Source organism: Calonectris borealis, chromosome 22 (assembly GCF_964195595.1).
Source record: "Calonectris borealis chromosome 22, bCalBor7.hap1.2, whole genome shotgun sequence".
Classification (NCBI taxonomy): domain Eukaryota; kingdom Metazoa; phylum Chordata; class Aves; order Procellariiformes; family Procellariidae; genus Calonectris; species Calonectris borealis.
In genome coordinates, this window is record NC_134333.1 from 8,621,930 (window position 1) to 8,640,739 (window position 18,810).

Here is an 18,810-nt window from a genome sequence, read left to right on the forward strand (position 1 = left end):
TCCACGCAGCTGCAAATTTAACCAGAAACATACTTTTCCTCGGCTTTCTTTAAGAAGATACTGTTGTGAAGTAAGGAAAAAAGCAGCTGAGCCAGAGCTGACTGTTTCCCACAAACGAGGAGCCTTTCATTTTCCTCCCCTCCGAGGCTGTTACCTGCAGGCGGGGACGACAGCGGCTGCCTCCCCAGACCGTCGCTGGAGGCAAACCAGACCTGCTCCGAGCGCAGCACAGCTGAGCAGAGCCAGAAGCCACCGTGGGTGAGGAGGACCCCCACGAAGAGGCTGTTTCGTTTCCCTGACATGCTTCATCTTTTACAAAAATAAATTAAAAAAAAAAAAAAAAACAAAAATCCACGAAACAAATGCTCGTACAGTGAATAAGCCATTTTATTTTTGTCCTGTGCTCACACAATCTCTCTTCTTTCCCTGACAGGTCACAGATCATTAAAATAAAGTTTCTAAGAGGAAAATAATTTAAAACATACGCGCAGGGCTCCCTTCCAACCTCCCCGCACCCACACCTCCACCGCTTGTGCTTCGTCTCATGCGTAAGTAAAGCCGTTGAATCTCAGGAGTCCGGGATGGCAGAGCCCGCCGGGGTCTCGGCGAGTCCATCTCAGGCTGTTTGGGGCCACAGCGAACGCACCGAACACCCCGCAACGCGCTCCGAGATCCAACTGCCTTCCCCGTAGCCTGGAAAACGTGCCCGCGGCCGGACGTCTTCCCTCTCGGCAGCGCCGCGGGCTGCTCCAGGCCTCCCTCCTGCATTACCGGGTTTCCTTCCCTTGCGTTACCACCCAGAGCCTTCCCTCCGCCGCGCCGCCCTCACCCCGTATCACATGCACAGGACTGGCTAGGAAAAGCCATTTTTAAGCTTTTTCAGTTGCTGGTAAAGTCAGTACACTCCCAGCTGTGCTATATTGTAAATACAGCTTCTAGGATCGTCTCCGTGGCGGAGACCGACAGTGATCAAGGCACTACCCCCACCCCCCTCCTGAAAACAAAGGAAGTCAGACCAACACCTAGGGACAGAAGAGAATCCTATAATGTGATCACACGGTTACACGGAATCTTTATGGCAAAGAGAACATTTAGCAGCTTTGAACGTTTGGGCTTCTCCCTTTTACTCAACACAAGCACTCTAGACCCTATAGGGAAAAACAGGGCTGAAGCCCTAAAAAATCAAAGCGCGGTTAAGAAACAGGAATCCTAACAGCTGTCTAATTTCTATAAGTGACAAGCCCACGGCCTGGGGTGGGAACCCTCCGCTCCCCTTGTGCTGTACGCTGACCCGGGGCGGGGGCCGCCGGGGGCCCAGCGACCCTCCCCGCCTTCCTCCCCAAGCAGTTCCCCGGCCAGTCAGTGGGAGAAGACAGCGTTTGCATGCAGGCTGCTGCGTGTGCCGTCTCAGCGTCCCGGCACGGCGCTGGCTCGGCGGCAGTGACATGCTCCGAGTGTGGTGGGGGGGGGAACGCGTATCACACTGGTTCTGTTAACCTGCTCCAGTCCCACAAACCCCCCCCCCCCAACATCCTAAAGCTCTACGTGCCCCCCCCGAGGCGTCACAGCTCCTCCACACGTACAGTAACGGTTCTCCCGCGAGCCCCCTCTGAGCTTCCTCAGACTGGAAAGGGTTAATGGAAGTCGCACCACTTGTGTTTCCATGTGTGCACTGGTCTGATCTAGGAAGGGATGTTGGTTAATCTGGAATTAAGTCAGATTGAATCACACACACCGATGTCAAAACTGGTTCAGGAAAAGGAAAAAAAAAAAAAAGAAAAAAAAAAAAAAGAAAAAAAAACCAACTACCTGAAATCACAGAACTTTGGAAGTTCAGAAAAATGTCTCTCCTATAACTTGTTTTAAGTTCATTTGCTTAAATCTCTTTTCTTATTTAAAGCCAGTTCCTAACAGTAGTTTTTCCACCTCTGCCAATCTCACCACCAGTGATGCCACAGCTCGTTTCCTGCGCTCAAAGGATTCCAGGTTGTGGAAGGCGCCGGGCTCGCCAGTGCAGGGTCCGCTCCTCCCCGTCCCTCCCCGCAGGGAGCCCTCAAAACTCAGCCTGCAGGTCCCGCAGTCTCTCCCGTACACTGACCGGCAGCAGTCACGTTTTTTTGAGAAGATATATCGGATAAGAAGGCATGAAAGTTCCTCTAAGTACTTCCAGGCTCAGCCCTTCTCCAGTTCTCACTTGAGCGAGTGTCCCACTCCTCCCGCGTCGCCGTCCCTCACTTCCTCCGGTCCTTCTGTTTCCGCTCCTGCCGCCGGGCCTGCTGGTCAGCCACGGCGCGAGGTATCAAAATGACGCTGCCGTCGCTGGCGTACTGCAGGGCGTACTGGCTGGGGGAGTAGGGCTGGCCGTTCTCGTCCCGCAGACGGCCGAACACTTCCTGGTAGAGGTTCTGCACCTTTTGCTTCATCTGGCGGATGGATTTGAGGAATTCCACCTTCTCCCTGAGCAGTTTGGACTTGTCCCGTTGCAAGTCCTCGACGTCCCGTTCCAAGTTCAGGATGGTGTCCAGTTTCCTCTTGCGGCAGTTCTGGGCAGCCATCTTGTTCTTGCCTCGCCTCCTGATGTCGCGGATCAGGCTCAGCTGCGCCTCGCTGAGCTGGTACTTGGAGAGGAGCTCGTTGAACTCCTCCACGGGCAGGTTGATGATCTTGTCGTTGGTGAAGGGGATCTTCATGGCTCTGGCTCGATGCTCGTCCCTGCTCATCTGCTTATCCAGGAACTCGGACGGCTTCTCCTTGCTGCTCTTCTTCCCCGCGCTGGGCAGTTTGGGCTCCTCGGGATCCAGGGCCCCCGGCGCCATGTTGTAGGTGTGGTTGTGGCCAACGTGCTCCAGGTAAGGCAAGTAATGGAGCTGCGAGGGGTCCTGGTAGCTCATGCGGCAGAACTTGCTGTACTCTGGCTGGTATCCAACCGCCCCTTCCGCTTCTTCGAAGTCCACGTTTTCAGAGTCTGAGCTGTAGCCGACAGCTCCTTCCTCAGAAAACGAGGAGGAGGAAGAGGAGGAGGAGGAAGAGGAGGAGGAGGAGGAGGCTTCTGAGCTGCTCAGAGAAGCAGGACTGTGGCCAGAATCCAGAGAAAGACCTGAGTCAGAATCAAACTCCTCTTCCAGCTGCGAGGCCTGCACCGGGTTGAAACCTTCTTCAATCGCCAAGTCCATCAAGCTGATCTCATCAAGCATGGCTTCGTCTAGAAGACCGCCCAGCGGGTCTGGCAGCTCGGGGCCAGCCGTCTCGTTGACCGTGCTGTTCAGCTGCGGAGGGAAGAAGATGCCGCTCAAGTTGGTGGAGCCGAAGGTGGTGTTGAGGCCGGTGGAGTTGTCCGGCGCCAGCTGGAGCAGGGCCGAGCTGCCAGCCATGGAGGGGCTTTCGATTTCCGAGCTGAAGAGGGAGAAGTCCTGTGAGCAGCTACCCAAGGAGGCCTGATGCAGGCTGACATTCTGATTGATGGGAGTGTTCGGAGCGAGGCTGTAGTTAGAAGTCAGCAGGTCTCCGCTCGTGCCGTTGTACAGGGTTTCTGCAGTTGTGTTGTTCACTTCCATAGCCTGGAAGAGACGCGGAACAGCTCAGTGAATGAGCCGCGCTCGAGCCCTGCCTTTCCTCAGTGCCCTTCGCTCCCGGCCAAAAAAAGGCAGGACGATGCTTCTAGATCCCACGGAAGGAGCTCTCTGCAGCGGCCCAGCATCATCCGCCAGCTGCAGGAGGGTTAAGACAGCGGCAGCAGCCGCCACACGGGTGGGCACGGTGTCACCGCACAGGCTGGGAGGAAAGCAAAGCAGCTGCGAACAACCCCAAACCACGATCGTCCAGGAATCGGGCGCTTGGGACAGCCATCGAACTTCAATTCGGCGCAAGGGCAACACGTCCTGGAGGGGCAAACGCTTTCCCACCCCCCCCTCGAGCTCACCTGCATTTCCATGATAGACATGAGGTCCTGCCACTGCTGCTCCAGATCGAAGGGCGACTCGGTCTCTGTGAGGAGAGGAGACAGCAGGCTGGTCTGGATGCCCGCGGACCTGCTCTCGCCGGGCACGGCTTCGCTCAGGGTGGAGACATCCGCAGCTGGAAACTAACCACGTGAGGCAGAGTCAGTCCCCGGCTGATCAGCCGCGGCCAGGGAGCCAGCAATCCCGAATGCCCTTCCACCTCCGCGCGGGCAATCGCTTCTCCTTTGTTCAAAGCAAACTGGTTGCAGTTACTCCTCCACAGTTCACTATGAACTAATTAGAAGCAAAGCCAGAAGTCTTTAATTAATTGTGACCACCCCCCCACTGCTAGTTTCGCAGGCACGATGCCTGGAGCCTCCTTAAGCAGGCTAACCCAATTTACTGCCGGTTCTGCGGTCTGGGTTAGGGGTACAAGAGGCACCGAAACCCCGGCGAGCAGGCGAAGGAGAGCCGCCGCTGCCTCCGGATCCGCCGAGGGGCAGAAGCCGTCGCCCCATCCACTCACCTCTGAATTCTCCCCGAAAGGGAAGGTGGCCTCCAGCAGCCTAAGGCACTCCTCCAGGGACAGGGCTGTCTGATCCTCCGCACCGGGCACCTGATGTAAAACATAAGGAACCGTAGCCCCGGGATTAGGGAGGTGGTGATGAGAAACGAGCTCCTTACAGCAGGGCTTTATTACAGCGCATCCAAAAAGAGCCAGAGGCCCCACCCAGTCCTTCGCAGACTCCATCCTCCTGCTCCAGAGAGCGTCAGAACGGCCCCCGAGCGCAGCGGGGAAAGGAACCGTGCTGCCTCTGCTCCCGGCGAGCCTCACCTACTGCCAGCGCAAGGACTCGGCTACCGGCTGGAGGGGACTCTGCGCCTACCCGCGCCACCGCCTCTGCCAGACAACCGAAAGGCACAGCAAGAACCAGCCGCCCGCGTCCTAGCGTCCTGCCGACGGTGACACGACCATTACCCTGCCCGCCTCGCTGCGGCTCTCCGGCCCAGCAGGCAGCCTGTGCTTCCCCAGCACCAAATCCTCTTGTCCACCCGGGCAAACCCTTATCCTGCGACTCAGCAGATCCCCAGTGAAAGTCACAGGCGACGCCGCTCGCCCCGACAGCTGGCCAGAGGGCCCCTTGTCTCCCCTCCGCCTCGGCGGGAGCGCGGACCCCCGGCGCGCTGCATCACCGCGGGCGCAGACCCCAGCCCGGCCGGCCCAGGGGTGTTACCTGCGCAGGGAAACTCTCCCCGGTCTCTCCATCAACTAGTAGGTTTCTATCCAAGATCTCACTCCCTCCGCTCCTCCAGCTGTCCCCGCGCTCCCTCCCATCGCTCAGCTCTTTGTCCACTTCGCTCTCTTTCTGACGGTGGCTGTAGTCAAAAATCTCTCGCCCAGCGCCGAGATCAATATCCTGTCTCCACAGGATGTCAATCAAATCGATGTCCTGAAAGACAGACCAGATTTCCTTCAGCCCTGGGCAGGGTCCCCACCCACCGGCCCCTCCCAAGGGACCCCGGCCTGACCCGCAGCCCACCCGCCGGGCACCCCACTCCTCCGCCTGCCTTCCCTCGGCGGCCCGGGGCTGTTCTGCCTCCCGGGGTCCCCGAGAGCGGCTCTGCGGGCTCTGCATGGCGGGTGAGGCCGGCCTTCCCCTCCTCGCCGCCCATGGCCGCCCGCCCGCCGCCGGGAGAGGCGGCTGGGGCCGCCCGGGCCCGCGTCGCGGCGGTGGCTGCGCCGTGGCCGCCTTGCATCAGCCCGTGGTGCCATCCCGGCCATTTGCATAAGGGGTGGGGTGCGCCGGCAGGAAAATCCCCGCATTTCCACCCACCTGATGCAACTTGAGCCGCCGCCGCCGAGCTGCCTGCAGCCCCCCGGGCACCCCCGCCGCCCTCCCCCGGTCCACGGAGCCTGCCCTGCGCCCGAGCCGTCGGCCCCCGCCCCGCAACCCCCCGCCTCCGGCAGCCTGCGCCGCCGCGCCGCGCCTCCCCCGGGTCTCCCCGCACCCTGCCCCGCCGCCGCCGCCGCCGGGCCGGCAGCATCCCCGCGGCGCCGGGGAGCGGCCGCCCTCCCTCCCCGGAGCGGCCCCGGTACCTTTCTCATGTCCCCAGCTGCCGCCCGGGCCGCGGCGCACACCGATCATGGTCCCCGGGGGAGCGGGGGGGGGAAGCGGCGGGGCGGGCTGGCCGGGGCGCGGCGCCGCGCACGCATCGCCGGCCGGGGCGGCTGGGGAGCCGCGCTCCGCTCCGCCCCACCGGCCACAGGTGCCCGCGGCCCCGCTGCGGCGGCAGGAGCCGCCCCCGCCCCCCGTGCGGCGGCTGCTGCTGCGGCGGCGGTGCCCCCCGCTCGGCTGGGCCGGGCTCAGCTGGGCCGGGCTCGGCTGGGCTCGGCTCCCGCCGCCCTGCCCGGGCCGGGCTGCGGCGCGCCCCGCCCGCCCCTCCCCCGCCGTTACCTTGGCTGCGGCGGCCGCCAAGCCCCGCCCCCACCCCCGCCCCGCCGGGATGCGGCGCCACCGGGCCACGCCCCCCCTCCGCCAATGGGTCGCCAAGCCCCGCCCCGCACCCGGGCGGCGGCCGCCGCCAATCCGCGCCGCCGAAGGCGGCCGCTCCGACCAATCCCCGCCGACGGGGGCCACCGCCCCGACCAATAGGCGGCGGCGGAGCGGCCGCGCGGCGCCCACCGGGCCGCTCCCCCGCCCTGGCGCAGCGGGGCCCCCCCCCGGGCCCGGCCTCGCCCTGCACCGCACCGGCCCGCACCGCCGGAGGGGGGGGGGGGCATCCGTCCCGGAGCCCCCCGGGCTCCCCCGGGGAGGGAGGCGGGGAGGAAAGGCAGGCCGGGGTGACCTTGGCTCCCTCCCCCGCGAGACCCCGGCCCGGAGGGGGGCGATCCCCTCCCCGCCCCACAACCCCGGGGTGGCAAAGCCCCCGCTGGCTCCTCGCCCCCCCAGCCCCTCACCCCGGGCCCGGGCGGTAACCAGGGCTGCTGGAGAGGCAGGGCCAAGTGTAAGGAGATCCCCCCCGCCCAGGACCGGGGGGGGGCCTTTGTCAGCCGGGGCCAGGGCTGAGCACCGGCAGCTCATCACATGTCTGACGGCCGCGTATTTTTATCCTCCTGTTGTGGAAACGGCGCAGGGCAGCGGTGCCTCCCGCCCTCCCCACCCCCAATGCTGCAGAGGGAAGTACCGGGGATTAAACCGAGCTTTGTAGGCTAACAAGGAGCGGGGTAAAATGAAAAAATATTGAATTCCCCGTGTTGGATGATCCGAAGCTGTCGGGCAGCGCCCGCCGCAGCCCCGCACCGCACTCAAGGGCGAGCTCCAGCTCCTAAAATTATTAATAACAGCCATATTCCCCGAGCAAGGTCGTGCCTGGCTTGCACAACCCGCGGGGAGTCGTATTTTAAGTGCCAGGAAAAGCCATGGAAAAATTTAAACCCCGGCCCTAAAGCCGTCTGGATATCATCATCGTCCACCTAACGAAGGCGGGGGGGAAGGACCGAGCCCTGCAGGTGCCTTCCAGAGGCAGCATCTGCCGGGAGCTGCAGAGCTCACACAATATTCCCATCGGAAAGGCTGGGCATTTACCGGAGAGTCAAGGTTCCAGACAAAGACACCAAAAAAATTAAAATAAAAAAAAAAAAAAAACCAAACCCCACTGGGGTAATGCTTTGAAATAAGACTCGGTGCTTTGAAGCGTCACACCAGCAGCAAGTACGGTCTTGCTGGCCCCGGGGGAAGAGAGGGCGGCGTGCCGGCGTGACGTGGGTGTGCGAGGCGGGCTCGGCAGACGGGATTTCCTGGCGCTGGGTGCCCGGGCGTTGTGCCCCCGGCAGCGCAGCACACCTTGCAGGTGCAATAACACCCTCCCCTCCTGTCCAAGCCAGGGGTTTGGGGGGAAAAAAAAGACAGAAAACAGAGACCTGAGGAAGAGCACGGATGCCTGAACACCCGGGATCAGGGAAGGTGCAGACCCAGATCTCCCCACCCTTCCCTAAAGGAGCGACCGGAGTGAAACTGCAGCGCGGAGGAGCGCGATTCCCACCCGGCATCGCCCAGGCTGGCCGGCAGTTTCACTCCCAGCAAGTCCAGCCCGAGCTGGCCGGGTTTGCAGCTGCACCCTGCACACGGGCGGCTCGCAGCAACGGCATCTAATGCAGGACTGTATTTTAAGACAGAAATAAAGAGGCCTCTGGAAAACAGCGGTGTTATCGGTCTCTTGCCACTCAGATCTGTGGCATTTCTCCCTAAAATCTGGTCCCGGTTTCTCTATGCTGCACTCGAAAGGCTCCCCAGACCCAACGCCCTCAGCCAAGAACACCAGACTTGGGGAAGGACAGAGAAATCTTCCACAGGCTGCGCGTGACCTTGTGCAAGGCATTTTGTTAAATTCTTCCCCGTTCCCAAGACAGGGAATTACCTCTCTCAATTATCAGGGAAGAAGCTGAACGTGTGAACATTTGCCTTGTGTTCCACGACCCTCCGACCGAAGCTCCTCTCGTTGACGCCTCCGAGGTCGCCGGTTGCAAACCCAGAGCGGGGTTTTCACCCTCGGTCCCGCAGCCCTAACGCCTCCGGAGCCAGAAGACCCCCGCAGGCAGGGGAAAGCTGCCCGCAGGTACAGCCGAGGCACCATCCACGCTGCCTACAACAGCATCCCGCTGCCCATCCGTCAATACCAGACCCGAAACAATCGTCACCTTTGTCTCTCCGGCGTGCACGCGTTCACACCGCTCTCCTCACTCGATTCCCTGCCTGCTGCTGCGCCGAAGCCACATGACAAAAGCCCCAGGCATCCGCGACAGCTGCCTGCAGCGCTGCCCACCCCTCGCTGCAGGGGACAGGGGTGGCAGCAGTTGAATTCGGCTCTCCCCATGCCCAGACGCCTCAGCAGCTCATCCGAGACACAATTTAGAAGACGCAAGAGCGACGCTGGAAGGACCCGACGCTGCAAATCAGCGCTAACATCCCCCGCGCCACGGCCAGGGAGACGCTGAACATGCCGTGACAAAGAGAGCGGTGCCAGAAAGGAAAAAGAACAGCAGCTCCCGGGGACCAGCGTTGCATCACAGCCTCCGAAAGGTTGTGCTCAGACAGAAAAAATAACCCGCTTTCCAGTTCACCTCTCCCCACCCGGCTGTGATGAAAACCAAGCAATAAACATCGCCACTGGATGAACTCCAGAGCCAAGTAACCCAACCACCCGCTCGACACCTGGGGTGAGGCTGTTACCCAATGCCCCTGTTTATTTCCCACCCTCGTTTTATCGGTTTCACAACACAAAGCTACGCGCACAGGCTGAAATACTGAAATACAACCCTTTCCCCCCTCCTTTTACTATTACTTTCAGACCAAGAATAAAACAAACAAAAAGGAAAAACCACCCCACGTGTGCACCTCTAACTGAACCGTAATTTAGTGTTACGCTGTTCCCAAGCTGGAACCCACTTTTCCCAAGTGCTAAACACACACAACGTACAGAGTACTGCTCGTTCGGATGGATACCAGAGGGCAAGAGCCCCCCAAGGGCTCCCTTTTCCCCCCTGCCACAAGCAAAAGAAGGTCCTGCCTACCTCTTTGGTCAGGTCTCCGTTCACCGGGGCAGCGACCGCTCCCAAATCTTCCAGTTCTTCCCCAAAGCCCTGCTCCGCTCCGCTCTCCCTCACCCCGTTGTCGGGACTGCTCCCATCCTGCAGGCCGCTGCCGTTCTCTAGGGCGATGCCGGCGCTGGGCTGGCTACTGGACACAGAGCCTTCGGGGTCTCTGTGCACCAACCAGGCGTTGACTTCGGTGGTGGGCACCTGAAACCTGTCCAGGGCCCTCACCTGGTTGAGCAGCCTGCGAGCGGTGAAGTAATAGTCCAGGTCTACGCTTTTTGGGTGGATGCCATATCCATCCAAGGTGTTACGCAGGTTGTGAAACTGGGTCTGGGTGTAAGCGGAGCTCTGGCCAAGAATGATCTCCCGGAGAGGGGGGAGCTGCGAGTTCAGGTAGGTGTCCACGTCCACGCGAACGCCGATCAAGCTGAGCAGAATGGTGAACTGGATGAGGCCTTCGGTGAAGTATTTCTTCAGAGAAAGCATTTCTGGCAGAGGAGAAAAGAAAACAGGTGGAGGGTTTGGGAATTAAAAGAAAAAAAAAAAAAACACAAAACAAAACAACCAGCGTCAGATGAATTCTCCACACAACAGGTTTGTTGGGTTTGTCTTTCCTCTGCCCCACTTTCAAACAAACAAAATAAAGCAACGACTTCGGCGTTCAGGTTCTCGCTAAACAACAGGATAAAAGTTTAAAGACCATTCAAGACTTTGGGTACAGGACGACTTTGTTTTGCTTCTCAAATTCTGGAACTCACTGTTTGGCCAGCAGAGTGTAATTAAAGATTTAAATCTTGAGAAGCAACAAACCCTCTCCAGAAGACAGCCTCCACCCTCTCTTGCCCTTTTCTCTTCTTCAGAACCGTTTCAGAACGCAGACCATGCAGCTACATAAAAATCCATGTGACTTACTGTCCAAAAACTCCACATACAGCGACTTCCTCTCGCCCCTCCCAATTCCCCACGCTCCAGGACACGGTCTGCTCCCTCCGACAGCCGGCTGCTCTTTCTTCCCCTCTTCTGGCCTGCAAAGCTTCTTGAAGGAGCCTTTTATGAGTCAAAGGTCCCGATCACAGGAAGGTCCAAAGACTCCTCCGCTTCTGGCTGCAATTTCATCAGCAGCTGAAATATAACCAGAGAGCGAACGCGATAACGCGCCGACGAGGCACCACCCTAAACATTGCACATGGACCTACTAGACCAGGAAACGGCTGTTTCCCCACGTGCGGGCCCCTGAAAAACCGAACGAATTTCACTCGGAAAGCTGATTTTCCTGACGCGACAGGGGCACAGAAACACACACACGGCGGAGGTTACCTTTGGTGACAATATTGTCCGTACTTCCCCTCCCTGAGCTATTCTTAGGCTGGTGCGTCAACTTCCCCTCTCTCCGAAGGAATCCAGCTCCGGCTCCCTTTCACTCCTTAGCCCAGTTTCCAGCGGCTCAACCAAAACCCGTCAGGGGCCTTCCACGGGCAGCACAACAGCCCTGGCCAGCGCCCGACCGGGGACTCCCGGGCTCGCCCCTCCCGCCGCGGCCCGACCTTCTCGGGCCGCCCGCCCCCAGCCCGGCGGGGCGGCTCCCGGTGCCCAGGAGGAGCCGCCAGGCCCCGGCTCTGCCCGCTCTCCCCTCCCGGCGGGGTCCCAGCGCTGCCGAGCGAGGGGCGGCGGGGCCATGTGCCGCTCCCCCCGCTCCCCGCCCCGGGCCCTTTAAGACCCCCCCGCGCCTCGTGACCCGCCCCCCCGCGCGGCCTCGCCGTCCCCTCAGCGCCGCCCGCCCCGCGCCCCTCGGCCCGGCCCGGTCCGGCCCGGCCCGGCCCGCACCCCCTGCACCACGGCCCCGGCCCCGGCCCCGGCCCCTCCGCGCCGCCACCCGCCGCTACCCGCTCGCCGCCGCCGCTCGCTCCCGGCGCCGCCGCCGCCGGCCCCGCTCCCGCTCCCCGCCCTGGCCAACCACCTCCCCCTCCCGCCTCGCGCGGCGCCGCCACCAATCGGCGCCCGGGAAGGGGAGGCGGGATGAAGCGACGGCCCAATGGAAGGCGGCGCTGAGGCGTTGCTCCCGCCCCCGCCGCTGCCTGGATAGGCAGGCTGGGGGGACCAATCGTCGCGCGGACAGCGCCGCTGGCTCCCGTGCTTGGCCCGGCGGTCGCGCGCTAGGCGAATCGGAGAGGAGAAGCCAGCCAACGCGACCCGCCCCCCCCTCAGCGATTGAGTGACAAGGCGTCTGCCCAATGGAACGCGAGGTCTCCACCGAGCGACAGCGACAGCTGCCAATGAGACGACGCGCAGGAGCCAGCCCCCCGTCCGGGCACTTGACTGGCAGCAGCGCGCACCAATCCCTGCGATGCAGAGACACCGCCCCTTCGTCCCGCAGCTGTTGCCATGGCACCGGGCGCCCCTGGCCCCCCAGCGCAGGGCGAGGCCTGGGGCCGTCATGGCGGAGCCTCCATCGCCCCGCAGGCCCCGCCACCGCCCCGGGGGTCCCCCACTCCCCCCGGACCCCCAATACCGACACTTCCTAGCACTAGGGGGAGAGGAGGCTCTGGGGCCGCACCACAGCGGGGCCTGGGGTGGGGAGACAGCTCCTCGGCCTCGCCCGCCCCTCGAGAGCAGCCCGGGGGGCCTCCCCAGCGCTGCCACAGGCCCTCGGGCCGATAATGCTGTCTAAACATGACCCTGCCCCACGCTCGCCCGTGGCCCTGGCAGGTCCCCGGCCCCGCGCAGGCCCGAGGCAGCCGCCGGAGCCACTTGTAGATGGAAGGACGGAGTCAAAGCCGAACCCGGAGCTTCGCCTCGGGCCCTGCAGTGAGTCAGTGGCGGGGCTGGGAGCGCAGCCAGGGCATCGTTTGCTAACCCCATGCTTTACTTTCTTCATTGCTCCAGCCCTTCGCTAATTAAAAGTCTTTAATTTCACGCTCCGGCAGCTGCCCAGTCGGCATACCCCTGCTCATTACGCCCAGGCCTGTTTTCGGGTTGAGAAGAGCGAGCTCTCCTGGTCGGCTGCTCCTCGCCCGTGGCGCTGGGAGCTGCTGGAGGTGCAAATGGCTGTGTCAGAGAGAGGGAACTCCCAGCCCCGACCTGGGCTGGCCGAGAGCCGCAGGGAGGGGGAGAGCCCAGGGGGGGCACCCTGCCCCTGGGGTGCTGGTGCTTGGAGCGGGATGGGGCTCCCCACCACACTGCAGACAGAGCTGCCGCCTTTGAGCTGCTCACAGCCACCTGCAGCTCACGTGCTGTGGACTGCCCGTATGTCTGGCTGTCACTTGTCAGCCTAAAACGGTTGCGCCGTCCGTGGGTCGTCCCACGAGCGCCACTGCTCATGACGGGGGAACCCACCGGCCAGTTTGAGCTTGGCCAAGCAGCCGAGGTCTTGACGTTCGATGCCTTTTGAGAGGCAGCAGAGGTGAGGGAAAGGCTGCAGCTCATCCCAACCACCTCACCGGGCGCCCGAGGACCCGCGGCAGCGCCAGCAGCGCACACAGCCGGTGGCTCTGAAGCCGTGCGACAAAACGCACCGGGATCTCCCGTTAGAGCTGCAGGAGCGGAGGTGGAAAGGTGCTGTGAACGGCCGCAGGAGCGGGGCCGGCGTCAGGCCCCCGTCCTGTCCTCACCTCTCAGGGTGATCAACCACCAGATCGCCGACGGGAACTCCATAAACTATTTAAATAAATAAGCACAGAGTGGGGTCGGTGTTAAACCGTCGTCTCTGAGCAAGTTAGTTATACCTTCCCTCATCGATCGGCGCAGGCTTCCTGCCCAAATCGATGCTGGCACCCATGGGGCGAGGGGCAGCCGCTGCCAAACCTGGCGGGGGAGGCGGGCAGGTAGGAGGAAAGGGCAGCCGGGCAGCACCACCCCTGCCTGCTATTCCTGCAACGCTGCAGCTGCCTGGAGCGGCCGCAGCTGCCAAAACCAGACACCCTCTTCCCTGCCCCAGAAACTTGCCGGGACAAACAGGATGCCAGAGACAATAGTTCATCCGAAAAAAACGTGGAAAATGAGCGCAGGCTCCGATGCCTCGCAGCGGAGTGAGGTTTCCCAGCCGGGGGTGTCTTCCCAGGGCAGCAGCAGGAGCAGAACCCCCTTTTTTTTTACGGCAAGGAGCAAGCTTGCCGGCACGGCTGAGAGATGGGGGGACAGGCTGCGCATCCCTCCGAGCCCGGAGAGCCCCAACGCTGCCAGCAGGGATGCTCCAGAGCACCCAGGGAGATGGGCACGGCAGGGAAAGGGACCGGAGCGGCCGGGGGAAGGCGTGGAGGAGCCTGGAAGCACCCGGATCTGAACGATTTTGGGTCAAGGGCTTGTTCTGCTCCGGCTGCTCCGTCTCACTAATCTCCTCCTGGAAAACAAGCCGCGAAACACCCACAAAAGCCGGGGTGCGGCCCCGGCCCACGTCGTGCCAAACCAGCAATTTGCTGAGGCAACGGCGGCGGCCCCGGCGGGCGGCCGGGCACGGCCCCATTGCCAGAGCGGTTCCCCCTCGATACCGAGAGCCGCTGCTCGGTGCATTGCACGCCGGGGGGGAATTTTGGGGGTGCTGCCAACCCCGATGGACTCCAAGGGTTTGCAGCGGGGCTGCCTTGGCTTGTGAGCGTTATTCGGGCACCACCTCCCTGTCCCCCCCTTGCACCCCACAGGGAAAGTGGGTGCATGGGAGCACCCTAACAACCTCTCGCCGCGTCTCCCCGGGGCCGTGGTCAACCTCCCGCCAGCAACCCGAGCCGGGCTGCCCCTTGCCGGGTTATTTTTAGTGGCCCCCCCCCTCGGGGCTATTTGGAGGGCTGGCAGGCGTCCCTGTCCCCGCGCCCTGCCCGGCTCCCAGCAAAAGCCTTTCGGTGCCTGGTGCTGGCGAGGGGGGCACGGAGCCCCTTCCCCGGCGCTCCCACGGGAAAACTGCCCCCCAGGTTCTTTTCGGCCGTGGCCGGTGGGGTCGGTTAGGGACAGCCCGGGGCGAGCAGTGTCCCTCCGGTGGGACGCGGTGGGGAGTTGCTCTGGGCATGGCGTGTCCCGCTGCCCCCCGCGCCGAGGCCGTGGCCCAGGCTCCCCCCGTGGGCTCAGAACGCTCCATCCCCGGAGGTTAAAGCAAACAAGGGCGATTTGGGTGCAACCGGTGAGTCACCGGCAAACGCTGCCGGGAGAGGTCAGGGGACGGGAGCGGGGGCACGGGGGGCTGTGCCCCACGGCCAGCATCACCCGTGATGGCACCCAGGGGGGTACCGACCCCCCGGCAGAACCCACCACCTGCACCAGGGATGTGCTTGCACCCGCCGGCTGGACCCCGCGCTGCCAGGACCCCCACCCACCTCCCTTTGGCCTCCCTCCGGGGGGGTGACCCCAAATTAAAGGCAGCAGAGGTTGGGTGAGGGGTGACCCCTCCCTGCCCGGCTGCTGAGCCTTCCTCCCCCCCAGGGGCTTCCCTGAACCCCCCAATTTGGGGTGCATGGGGGTCCCGGCCTCCATCCCACCCCACTGCCCCCCCCAGGTCGGTCCTTTCCCAAAGGATGTGCCTGTGTGTGGGAGAGGGGCACGGGGAGAGCAGCCCCCCATGGCCACACGTATCGTCCCCCCCACCCTGTTCCCCCACTGCGTCCACGCACAGCAGCACAGTGGGGTGCGGGACCCCCGCCCGGGGGGGGAGGATGTGAGGGGGTCCTGGCCCCGGTGGGCGCTGAGCCCGGGGTGCAGCGGGGCAAGGCTGGGTGCGCGGGGAGGAGTCGGGGGGTGGGGGGGGGGATGCGGGCCGGGGCGGAGCGGGCCGGGGGGGGGCGGGCACGGCAGCGCGGGGGGGCCCGGGGCGGCGGAGCCATGGAGCCCGCGGGGCCGGTACGGCCGGGCCGGGCCGGGCCGGGAGCGGGGCCGGGGAGCGGGGCCGGGGCTCCGCAGCCCCACTGGGAACTTCGTGCGGCTGCGGCGGGACGGGGGGAGCGGGGAGAAACGAGGGAAAGCGGAGAAAAACGGGGGGGGCGAGGAATGGGGAAAAAACAGGAGGAAAAACATAGGGGGAAAAAACACGGGAGAGAAAAAATGGGGGAAAAAAACACGGGGGAAAAACGGGAGGGGGGGGGAACACCGGGGGGGGAACCGGGGGGCGATGGGGATAAGTGATGGGGACTGGGGGGGAAAGGGTGGGCAACGGGAGGGGAAGGGGCTGGGTGTGTGAGGAGGGGGACGGAGGGGGAGGACCATGGTGAAACGGGGGGAGAGGGGGGACGGGGAGTGGGGGAACAGGGGGAGAAATGGGAAGAAGAGGGAAAATGGGGAAACGGAATTGGGGGGAACGAGGAGAAACAGGGGGTCAGGGCAGGCAGCGGGGGCGGGACGGGGGAGCAAAGGGGGTCCCCAAAATCCAGACCTGGGGGGACCCCAAGGGTGAGCTGGGGGGGGACAGACCCACCGCGGGGCTGAGCCCCTCCAGCCCCGGCCCCTCTCCCCCAGGAGCCCTCCCTGTACACCGTGAAGGCCCTGCTCATCCTGGACAGCCTCGGGCAGCGCCTCCTGGCCAAGGTGAAGCCTGGACCCCCCTGCCTCAGTTTCCCCAGGGGATGCTGCCCAGGTCCCCCAGCCCCCCACTCACCCCAGCTCAGGCATATCCCCCCCACCGGGCTACGGGGTCTTGGGGGGTCCTAGTGGCAACCTTGGGGGGACCCAGCGGGGGTTTTGGGGGTCCTGGCACACCCCCCCCCACCGTGCAGGGTTCATGCTGCCCACCCTGCCGGCGCTGAGCCCCTGCCCGTCCCCCCAGTACTATGACGGCACCTTCCCCACGGCCAAGGAGCAGGCGGCCTTCGAGAGGAGCATCTTCAGCAAGACCCACCGGGCGGGCGGTGAGCAGGGGGGTCCCGCTCGGGGAACGGGGGGACACGGTTGCAAAAGGTTTAATGCTGGGGGGGGGTCACCGGGCTTGGAGCAGCGTCCCCGCCAGCACAGTCCCAGGGGACACCGGCACCATCCCGTGTCCCCACGCCGTGCAGGTGAGATCGCCTGTCTGGAAGGACTCACCATCGTCTACAGGAGCAGCGTCGACCTCTTCTTCTACGTGGTGGGGGGCTGCCAGGAGAATGAGGTAGGTGGGGTGGGGGGGCAGCCCCGGGGACCCCCTGCGGCCCCACTGACGTCCCCGTTCTCCCGCAGCTGATGCTGTCGGCCGTGCTCGCCTGCCTCCTCGACGCCCTCGGCCACCTCCTGCGGTGAGTCCCCCGGGCCACCCGACCCCAAACCCACGTGCCTTGGGTGGGGAAACTGAGGCAGGGCCCGGGGCAGCAGTTCACCCCAGGTGACACCGTGAGCTGGTGTGAAACCCCTGTCCCCTAATGCCCCGGGTGGGACGGGGCCAGCGCTGCTTTGGGATGGCAGGGGTCCGGGTCCTAGCACCTTGCACGGGACTCCAGGCCGTGACCGGGAGTGGGTGCAGTGACGTCTCCCACCCGGTCGCCTGCAGGAAGGAGGTGGAGAAGCGCTGGCTGCTGGACAACATGGAGGGGACGTTCCTGGTGGTGGATGAGATCGTGGACAGGGGGTGAGCTCCTGCTGGGGGGCACGGAGGGGGAGAAGCAGCCTGCAGCACTGGGGGTTGCAGGGACAGGGGGTGGCATTGTCCCCCTGGGTGTGGGAAGGGGATGGCCCCATCACAGGGTGCCAAGGGGGACCCGGGCACCCTGGTTTGCCACCATTGCAGGTAGCTTTTCCTCAAGCCTTCGTCAGGGCATCCCAGAGCTTTGCACGGGGAGGGAAACTGAGGCACAGGGTGGTGGTGGTAATGCCCACTGGGGTGCAGCCGGGATCAGGAGGGAGCCGTGCCGGGTGGATCCCGGTGGGATGGTGCCAGCACTGTGCTGCTCCACAGGGTGATCCTGGAGAGCGACCCCCAGCAAGTGATCCAGCGGCTGAGCCTGCGGGTGAGTGCGGCCATCCTGCGCCATGGCCTTCCTCCACCCTCTGCCTCTCCCCACCCTCCTCAGCCTCTCTCCCCCCCCAGGCCCCAGAGCCGGCAGCGTACGGCTTCGTCCTCTTCGACTACCTGGCGGGCGGCTCGGAGCGGAGGGACGCGGGGAACGCCGGCAGCCGCGAATAGGCAGCGCCGAGGAGGTGCAAACCCTTCCCTGCACCCAGGGTCCAGCCGGGATGGGCAGGGGTTGGGGTTGGGGTCCGGCCGCTGCTGGAAAGCTCCCAACCGCAGCAGCCTCGTGGGTGATGGGCACCGAGCAGGATGGGTGCCAAAGGGATGCTCCCCACGTCGGGGCACCCAGTGGGTCCCCTTCGCCCCATCACCCCACTCCTAAAGCTGCCGGTCCCCTTCCCTCTCCCAGGTTGGTGACAACCCTCTGTCCCAGCAGAGCATGTCCCAGGTAGGCGCTTCGTTAGCCTTGCTAATGAGGGGGGGTGTTGCCCAGCTTTACCCAGCAGGATGGAGATGGGACACGCTCTGGGTCCCACTCCCGTTGTCACCCCAGCGCGGGGTCCCACACACCCCTAATTGCTCAGCACGAGGTGTGCCCCCCTTCCCCAGCCAAGGGAACCCAGGCGTCCAGCCGGGAAGGGCACCCCAAGGTCAGCCTGACCCAATCCCCGTCCCTGGGGTCTGACGCCAGGTCCTGCAGCCCACCGAGGAGCACATCAAGCCATCCCCGCTGACGTGACGGCTCCGGGGTCTCCCCTCGGAGAGGGGCTGGCTGGAAAGGTGGGACCCCAGCGCTGGGGGACGCCGGGCAGCAGAACACACGGACCTTCCCCGGCATCCCCCCGCTCCAAGCCCAGCCCAGATCCCTGGACGGCTCCTCCCAGGCCATGCTGCCTCCAGGAGCCCCTTGCCAGGTCTCGTATCCGCCCCCAGCATTAATAATATCGAGGGAAAAATTAAGCGCTAATGAAGGAGAATTGATTTGCTGTTCCTGCTTACTCCCGGCTGGAACCAGCCACAAATAAAGTTTTCCCCCCCGGTTTCGTGTCCTCTTTCTGTCCGCCGCGTTGGGGTGGTGGGTCCCTGTGGGGTCACTCATCGAGGCCGGGCTCTGGGGGCTCTTTCGCTCTTTGGTGCGTTTCCCTTGGAGGCAAAGGCGACATTTATGGGTTTTTCTGTTAAATTCCACTCTCTACGGGTTCATAATTTCAAGCCACTGCAGATCAATAGGGTCCAGCACAGGGTGGCCTGGGGCTGGCAGGAGGCTGTGGCACCCCGCAGTTGCAGCAAGGGTCTGGGCAAAGAGAATAGGAGCCCCCCACCCTCTCCCTGGCCATGCCCAGGGTGGGAATGGGTGCACGCAGCTGGGCACCCAAATGCTG

The 18,810-nt window shown here is 63.7% G+C and overlaps 2 protein-coding genes across 7 annotated transcripts; one reads left to right on the forward strand and one right to left on the reverse strand.

Moving 5' to 3' along the window:
- Nucleotides 1–369: 369 nt before the first annotated feature.
- On the reverse strand, nt 370–11,492 carry NFE2L1 (NFE2 like bZIP transcription factor 1). Of its 3 annotated transcripts, none has more exons than XM_075171482.1 (7): nt 11,418–11,492; nt 10,447–10,656; nt 9,511–10,022; nt 5,174–5,389; nt 4,465–4,554; nt 3,920–4,081; nt 370–3,557 (listed from the first exon to the last, which is right to left on the reverse strand). In XM_075171482.1, the coding sequence occupies exons 3-7, from the start codon at nt 10,018–10,020 to the stop codon at nt 2,232–2,234; spliced, it is 2,304 nt and encodes a 767-aa protein (XP_075027583.1). In that variant the 5' UTR covers nt 10,021–10,022; nt 10,447–10,656; nt 11,418–11,492; the 3' UTR covers nt 370–2,231. The 3 variants fall into 3 exon arrangements, with proteins under 3 accessions (XP_075027583.1, XP_075027581.1, XP_075027584.1); XM_075171480.1 differs by lacking the exon at nt 11,418–11,492 and adding an exon at nt 10,852–11,090; XM_075171483.1 differs by lacking the exons at nt 5,174–5,389; nt 11,418–11,492 and having other exon boundaries at nt 10,447–11,093.
- Nucleotides 11,493–15,308: 3,816 nt separating this feature from the next.
- COPZ2 (coat protein complex I subunit zeta 2) lies at nt 15,309–18,468 on the forward strand. 4 transcript variants are annotated; one of them, XR_012676952.1, is made up of 10 exons: nt 15,309–15,354; nt 15,967–16,035; nt 16,274–16,355; nt 16,503–16,594; nt 16,663–16,718; nt 16,970–17,047; nt 17,375–17,426; nt 17,507–17,616; nt 17,838–17,876; nt 18,120–18,468. XR_012676952.1 is itself a non-coding variant. In XM_075171866.1 (9 exons), exons 1-8 carry the CDS (start codon nt 15,337–15,339, stop codon nt 17,600–17,602), a joined length of 543 nt encoding a protein of 180 aa, XP_075027967.1. In that variant the 5' UTR covers nt 15,309–15,336; the 3' UTR covers nt 17,603–17,616; nt 18,120–18,468. The 4 variants fall into 4 exon arrangements, 3 of the variants coding, with proteins under 3 accessions (XP_075027967.1, XP_075027966.1, XP_075027969.1); XM_075171866.1 differs by lacking the exon at nt 17,838–17,876; XM_075171865.1 differs by having other exon boundaries at nt 17,507–18,468.
- Nucleotides 18,469–18,810: the final 342 nt, after the last annotated feature.

Bases quoted from the DNA above. Each gene is read 5' to 3' on its own strand.
- NFE2L1 (XM_075171482.1), bottom strand. From the start codon at position 10,020: ATGCTTTCTCTGAAGAAATACTTCACCGAAGGCCTCATCCAGTTCACC. The intron at 5,390-9,510 runs GTAGGCAGGACC...TCTGTCTTTCAG, and splicing joins ACGGAGACCTGACCAAAGAG to GACATCGATTTGATTGACAT. The intron at 3,558-3,919 runs GTGAGCTCGAGG...CGTCTCTTCCAG, and splicing joins TGTCTATCATGGAAATGCAG to GCTATGGAAGTGAACAACAC.
- COPZ2 (XM_075171865.1), top strand. The intron at 16,356-16,502 runs GTGAGCAGGGGG...CACGCCGTGCAG, and splicing joins CAAGACCCACCGGGCGGGCG to GTGAGATCGCCTGTCTGGAA. The intron at 17,048-17,374 runs GTGAGCTCCTGC...GCTGCTCCACAG, and splicing joins GATGAGATCGTGGACAGGGG to GGTGATCCTGGAGAGCGACC.